This window comes from Octopus bimaculoides, chromosome 22, assembly GCF_001194135.2.
Source record: "Octopus bimaculoides isolate UCB-OBI-ISO-001 chromosome 22, ASM119413v2, whole genome shotgun sequence".
Lineage (NCBI taxonomy): Eukaryota > Metazoa > Mollusca > Cephalopoda > Octopoda > Octopodidae > Octopus > Octopus bimaculoides.
This window is the reverse complement of record NC_069002.1, coordinates 14,864,434-14,872,341: the sequence shown is the minus strand read 5'-3', so window position 1 is coordinate 14,872,341 and position 7,908 is coordinate 14,864,434. Positions and strand designations below refer to the sequence as shown.

At 37.0% G+C, this 7,908-nt stretch overlaps 1 protein-coding gene across 1 annotated transcript in view; it reads right to left on the bottom strand.

The window, feature by feature from the left end:
* The window catches only part of LOC106881220 (cytosolic purine 5'-nucleotidase), a 60,008-nt gene extending 55,318 nt beyond the window's left edge, over nt 1–4,690 (bottom strand). Inside the window, exons 1-2 of the mRNA XM_052975653.1 lie at nt 4,620–4,690; nt 480–508 (exon numbers count right to left, since the gene is read on the bottom strand). Of these exons, the coding sequence (XP_052831613.1) occupies nt 480–508; nt 4,620–4,675 (85 nt within the window). The 5' untranslated portion in view covers nt 4,676–4,690. The remainder of the gene's footprint in view (nt 1–479; nt 509–4,619) is intronic.
* Between the last annotated feature and the right edge of the window lie 3,218 nt (nt 4,691–7,908).

Sequence of the window (7,908 nt, the reverse complement as noted above, 5' to 3'; positions counted from 1 at the left end):
ATATATATATATATATATATATATATATATATATACACAACGGGCTTCTTTCAGTTTCCGTCTACCAAATCCAATCACAAGGCTTTGGTCGGCCCGAGGATATAGTAGTGGACACTTGCCCAAAGTGCCACGCAGTGGGACTGAACCCGGAACCATATGGTTGGTAAGCAAGCTACTTACCACACAGCCACTCCTGCGCCTATATGCAGCAAATATTTTTAAAATTTCGTGTGTGCAGGAAGCTTAAAAGACTGTGAACTGTTGCTCTACAACAAACTGACATAGGGAACCAAATTCTTATATGAAATAAACCTAAAGTGAGTTGTTTCTGAAAGCTGAAGGAATGTCATTTCAAACATTTAGGAATAAAGTATAAGTATAAACTCCAGAACAACACCAAACAGACAAACAAACAAACAGATATATTCACAGAATTAAACCATCCAAGTTAAAAATGTTAGTTATAAAACGATACTCACATATTTTTTCTCTACTCAGGAGAAAAATTCTGGCAACATAGATAAATAAATAAGTAATTTTGTTTTACCCTGGAAATAATTTGATCTTGTTTGCCAAAATAAATTAAATAAAAACAAACAGAAACATAAAATAGCTTTAAAGGGGTGGAGGTGATTGAGAGAAAGGAAAATAAGACATTTTCTTGCTATAAATAAACGGGTAAATTCTTATACTTTACAGAAAATCTCAAACACACACACACACATCTTTTAAAAATAGTTAAGGGAAATGAGAAAGTTTCTAAGAGAAATTATGTTTTGCAAAGATTTATGGAATGAAGCCATAAGTCAAAACATTTCTAGAATATCATGAATATTATTATTAGTATTATTATTAGTATTATTATTTCTATATCTAAATGCAACTCTGTTAAAACAAAAAGGAAACAAAAAAATAATTAAATGTTAAGTAGGTCGGTATATTTTGATCGACACATGTTTTGTATGGAGAAGACCTAACACAGAGAGATAATAGATATGGAAACATGAATTTTTATCTGGCATTCTGTCAGTTATAATGAGTATTCCAGTTGATCTGATCATGAAATTTATGTGCAAGGGACTGAGCACATCACAGACACACGTACCCTTAACCCTTTCGTTACTGTATTTATTTTGAGAAGCTGTGTGTTTCTTCCACTTAATTTTGAATATAACAAAGAATTTAATAAAATAACTTAGTTATCATTCAGCTGGTGTTAGGAACATAAATTGTGACTAAGGTTTGGTGGAAGATTTTAATTCAAAACTTATGAAAACAAGACATTTGTACTCAGAGCCAGAGCCGGCTTCAGGTGGGCTGGTAACGAAAGGGCTAATGTAGTTTCTCAGGGAGATTCAGTGTGACACAGAATGTGATGTAGCTGGCCCCTTTGAATTACAGGTACAACTGATTTTTGCCAGCTGATTGTACTGGAGCAATGTGAAATGAAGAGTGCCAGCAGGAATCGAACTCACGACCCTGTGATCTTAAGCTGAATATCCTAACCACTGAGCCACATGCCTTCACTAACTTTTACCTAAAGATGAATAGATATAAAAAAGAGAAAACAGTAAAGCACCAGCAATAACACTAAAACAAACACCAAACACACTCTCTCTCTCTTTTTTTCTCTTTATATCTGTATAAAAGGTAAAGAGCAAAGATCCTCTTTGGTTATAACTGACCATGGGATTGCACCAAGAAAGTTCTTCTCCAATGGATTACACATGCACACACAGATACACATATCTATATATGTGTACATAATACATACACTCATGCATGCATACAAGTATATGCATGAGAAGACATACATAAAAAACAAAATATACAAATTTGCACCTATACATACATACATGTGGAGGCACAATGGCCCAGTGGTTAGGGCAGTGAACTCGCGGTCATAGGATCGCGGTTTCGATTCCCAGACCGAGCGTTGTGAGTGTTTATTGAGTGAAAACACCTAAAGCTCCACGAGGCTCCGGCAGGGGATGGTGGCGAACCCTGCTGTACTCTTCCACCACAACTTTCTCTCACTCTTACTTCCTGTTTCTGTTGTACCTGTAATTCAAAGGGTCAGCCTTGTCACACTGTGTCACGCTGAATATCCCCGAGAACTACGTTAAGGGTACACGTGTCTGTGGAGTGCTCAGCGACTTGCACATTAATTTCACGAGCAGGTTGTTCCGTTGATCGGATCAACTGGAACCCTCTATGTCGTAAGCGACGGAGTGCCAACAACAACATACATACATACAAAAATACCCTGTTGTTGATGTTAAAATTCCAATGAAGGAGCCTTGGATCTAGGTTAGAAACTGGCTCTTTCTCTATTGGCAGGAAATCTTGAAATCAAACTAAATAATGACATACATGCGTATGTGCATGCATGTCCATTCAATTTGAGTGTAAAGCAATGTAGTATGCTTTACAAAGCTTGTCTACGGGTATTGGCTAACAAATGCATTCTATACTGAGATTGTTCCTATCACTGAATATAGATCTATGAATATTTGTAGAGTATGTATAGAAATATGTGCTGATGTCTGAAGATTCATAATGGAGTAGTATTGCTGGAATAATAACAATGAGATGATGTGTCATTTTATATTTTATATGTTAATATTTCAGCATTGATTATCTGAGAAAGTAGTGATGAAACAACTGTAGTACTATGCAATAAAGCATGTTGCTCGATCCATTTTCTCTTATTCATTTTTACATATATGCGTGTGCGTATAAATACATGTCATCATCGACTTACAACCACAATTGGTTCCAGCCGACTGGTTGTAAGTCGATTTGGTCATAAGTCAGCCTAGAGACCTACATAGCTTTGTTTCATATTTTTACATTAAGGTACATTCTCAGGTAAAAGTCACACACAGCATTCTGTATTGTACTGTTATACTGGTGTTAGTCAAAAATTTCGGAGTCTCATGCAGTTGTCTTATAAACAAATACAAGGTTGCCTCAATGTCTCCACGACAGGATAGATATCCAACACAGTGCCGATCGATAACCAAACCCAGGGGAAGCGTGTTAGCTGACATCAACCATAGACGGGTTAATTTCTAAGAAATTAAACCCATTAGATTTCAAATGGACTATTGATTATTGATGCCAGAAGCTGACACGCCAATCGTCGTAAAGTTGATTGGTCAAAAGTCGGATAGATCATAAGTTGACAACGACCTGTACATGCATATATACATACGTATGTATGCAGATATGTACATACATACATGCATGCATACACACAAAATGATTCGGGGGTTTGATTACACTCTGAGGTGTCTTGGGGAAGTGTCTGTTACGTCCAGCTTAGGTGGATCAATACCTTGTGGATGGAGTTGGAGTTTAGCAGATGGAAAATGTGCAGAAGATGCCAGGTTGTTGCTCTGTCAATCCTGATCCAGTCAAGGTCCGCTGGATCAGGATGGATCTGGGGATACAGAATAGTTGCTATATGGCTGGAATAGTTATAGTTTTGTACAGTGGTTGTAAGATCCCTGGGAGACAATTTACAAGAACATGTCTTTTGGACCCTAGACGTGGAGAGAAATGACTCCTCAAAATAAAAAAAAAACCTGAGTTTTCTTGTGGGATGGGGACATCAGATATTCACAGGCCCCTCTTTAGGTCTCTGGGCCCCAATCTATAGTAAGGCTGAACCCCACCTCTCATAGGCTTTGAGTGGCTGCATGGATGACAGAAGAAAAAAACATGCTACACTATAGATAAGAGGAGCCAAGAGTCCCGTTCTCACAGGAGGAACGATATTGTCAGTGTCGAAATTGTTGTAATCTCTTGTCTCATAGCAGATGAAGAGAATATGAAGGGCAATCTGTACGTAAAGAGAAAAAAATCAGACAAGATGGTTCCAGTCGCGACCATCTAGATTGAATAAATGACGTGATGATCATGGCTGGAACTTGTTTGGGTACTACTAAAGCAGCGCGGACCCGAACGCGCAGTCGCGCGTCCACGCTAGCTAGTCTTGAGTGGTCGATCCTATCCCTAACCCGCGTGTGCAAATGAATACGTGTTTAGGGTTAGGGTTAGGGTTAGGATCGACCACTCACGACTAGCTAGCGCGGACGCGCGACTGCGCGTTCGGTGCCGCGCTGCTTTAGTAGTACCCTTGTTTGATTATAAGCTTGCTGACGTGGTGATAAGCAGTTTGAGGAAGCTCGGCTTGTTAGAAATAACAGCGAAATCTTCCTCAAATCACACCTTACTATTCTTTAAAAGGATACCTTCGATAATATAGCCATATATGTTATGTTTACATCAAAAGTACATAAAAAATCTGTACAGATCGGCTGAATCGGAGAAAAATATTTTAGCTTCATTAGTATTCTGTCATCAAATCACATTTCGATCAACTTTACCTTTCATCCTTTCGGGGGCGATAAAACATAAGGTCAGTTAAATACTGGATTAATTTATATTGCTATAAAACATCCCAGAGATGGATGGAAAGTCACAGTCTTCCATTCTGATCTAAGAATGGCGTTGAGTTAAAACAACAACAGTCGTAAGAAAGATAAGGAGGAAGAATGACGACAGAAGCGAAGAAAATAATAAAGAAACAGAAATAGAGATTTTTGGCTCACTTCGGGAAGTAAGGGTTCAGGTGTACATTAGTGGCTGATAGCTTATCCAGTAGCATGGTGAGGAACTTAGAGAAAGAGAGAGAGAGAGAGAGAGAGAGAGAGAGTATAAGTTGCAAGAGAGGAGTAGGAAGAGAAATAAAGAAAAACACTGAGAATAATGGAGGAGGAAGAAAAAGACGAGAGAAAATAAGAAAGAGTAAAAACAAAAAGGTGATAGTGTTAGAGTTGAAGTGAAAGAGAAAGAAGCGTGAGAGCAGAAGAAAGAGAAAAGGAAATATAAGGAATATTGCAGAGAGAAGAAAAAAAGAGAGAGAAAGACAGGGGAAAAATTGATCTGAATGGAATGAAATTTTACTAAAAACAAGAAAATAAAACAAAAGTTGACCGAAACTGTTAATAGAACTAAAGTAGAGTGACAATGTTAGAGGAATTAGAAGTAAAAATGTGGCAATAGAGGAAGACGGTAAGTTTTCTTGTGGGTTTATGGCAAGGGGTGACGTACTAAATGACGTGAGAATCAAAACAATTTCAATTAATTGTGAATGTTTTTACATACGTCATTCATTAATTTATTTAAGAGAGAGAGAGAGAGAGAGAGAGAGAAGATAAATGGAGAAGGAAGAATTACGAAGACGGGGATGAAGAGGGATTAAAAATTAAAAACATAGAGAAGAACAAACAATATAGACGGTTGAAGCAGGGGGAAAAACGGAGAAAGAATGAAAGGTAAAAGGAAAAGAAAGGAATCAGTAGATGTTCTAAGAGTGAGATAGAGAGGGAAAATGGAGATGGACGAAGTAAAAAATCAACTATTATAAAGAGAGATGAGAGGAGGAAGGGGAGGCTTGAGCAGAGTCGGAGGTTTTCAGCACAAAGAGAAGTTTAAGAAGAGAGAGCAGAGTGTTAATAGAAGAGGGAAGGTAAGAGATAGAGTGAATAATGGAGGTAAGGGAGATAAAGAGAAAGAGGGAGGTGAGAAAAAGAGTAAGATTTGGGTGGGAGAGTGTGTAGATAGAGTAAGAGTGAAATAGTAAAGGGGTTAGAGATTGACAAGATAATGGAGAAGGTGAGATAATGAAGTAATAAAGTGAAAGACAGAGTAATGAAAAAAGCGACAGGATAAAGTAAGAGTTTAAAGAGAGATAAAGCGATGGTATACAGGAGAGAAAGAGAGAGAGAGAATAAAGTGATATAGTGAGGGTTGTGAAGAGACTAATAATATGAGAGAAAGAAAGAAATATGGTCGAAGACAGATTTAAAGATGGCAAACTAGAAAAATTAGTATTTTGTGGAGTAAGATGCTGGAAAATTACTACAAATGTTTGGGAGTAATTTTAGTTTTATTCAAACCTCTTGAGATTCTTAAAGGAAAATATTCCAGACCCTGGATTTTTACTGCAATTAATGTAAATTCTTTCAAGCACTATGTAAAGGATGTGTTGTCTCTATGTGATCTCTCGGCATGCTAAAAATAACAGCCAAACTTCAGTTTACGAACTATTATTGTATTTTAAAAAAATAAGTCATTATGGATATTATAGTTCCGGATAAACTACAAGGAATGATCACAGTTAGAATACCCGATCTGGGCTGACCTGGGGCTAAACAACACCATACAGTTTACAGCAGACACGGTGTTCGAATCTTACAGGCGACGTTACAACTTTTTCCCGTCTTCTTCATATACGTGTATGTGTGTGTGTGTGTAAACAGCTCCAAGAAAAATATTGCTGTCCTTCACCGAAATACAAAGAATTCAAACATCTGATAGATTTTAGAACGGCGAGGAAGAAGCATTATTCATATTTGTCTCATCATATGTTGATCCAATTCCAAAGAAGGAAAAATGACAACATTAATAGTTTCTTATAATGGTACAAGATCACAAGTTAGTAAGGTAGGGTTCTCGTCGATTGATATGATCCCTGTACTTCCGTTTAATTCGAGTTAAATGACAAAGGATGAAAAACGAAGAGCAGGAGTCCCTAAATGGTAGCTCGACTAGCTAGAAATAGCAGCCTTTTCTTGCTAAAATCACTTCAACATTTTTCATAATGAAATGAAAGTTTTATTAACTAGATATCACTCACAAAAGACGAACAGGGTGGCCCATAGGTCTTCTCGACATGGAGCTAGATAGCAACATAATGATGTTTTAAACATTAATAACTCAAACTCACAGGTTTAAATCGATCTAGTATTCGGCTAGTACTCGATTCTGTCACGATTTGAACCCAGAACGTAATGAGATGAAACTAAAATTATACAGTAAAAACATTTATTTGATGGAGCCCTTCGCGATTTTGTCAAAGTAAAAATACAATCGTTAATTTTTCGAAAGATGAACGTTTAACTTCATTAGTTTTCAGTGATATCAACACCAGACTCACTGACTGAACGGCATAAGATCCGATGTTTCTTTCCCTTTAATGTGGTAGGAGTAAATTCAAGCAGATTTGGCAGCTATTTCTAGCAATTCAAACTACTAAGTTGGGGGATCTCATTCATGTGTTGTTGTTTAGATTCAAATCAGTTCTGATCAAATAGATCTAACAATCATCTCGTCTTTTCAAACATAGTGTATCGAAGACTAGGGTGTGATATGATTTTAGGAAAAACGATCGGCACGCTAACGTTTCCAGGCCAGAAAATAAACATGTTTGTCTGCTTTACAATATGAAATTACTGAATTAAAGAAAAAAGAAAGAAAAACAAAACTGGAGTGTCGAGTAACAGATACCCAATGTGTACCAGGTACAATAAAGTAAGCACCCAGAGCACCCGGGATAAGTTTCTCGTTGTTTAAATTGGATCCAGTAAACAGTCCATAATTGCATTAGCCTTTAACATGAACAAGGAATGGTTATTTCTAGTTAACTGAGCCACAACGTAGAGGCTTGTTTTGTTTTATACATATAAGACAATGGGTTCCAGTATTACATTTCTTTTTTGTTCTTTTTTCTTTTTCTAGAATTGCAATCTTCGCATTTTAAAAAAGGGAATGATCTCATCTCACAAAAAAAAAAAAGAAAAGTTTGAAAACACTTTTTTTTTGTGTGAAAAATATAAACAAATACATCGGGGGGTTGGGCTGCCTATTAGCCTTGACACCCAGAACAAGACATTGACAAACTGTGTCAATATTTATTTCTACTTTCAGTTTGGAATTATAAACCGAATGAAGAATTCTTCAGTGAATTTCTAATCAGTGTTGGATTACACGATTTCGGTAGAAATGTATGTGTACGTGTGGTAAATGGCAGTGACACCCCCCACACACATATGTAAG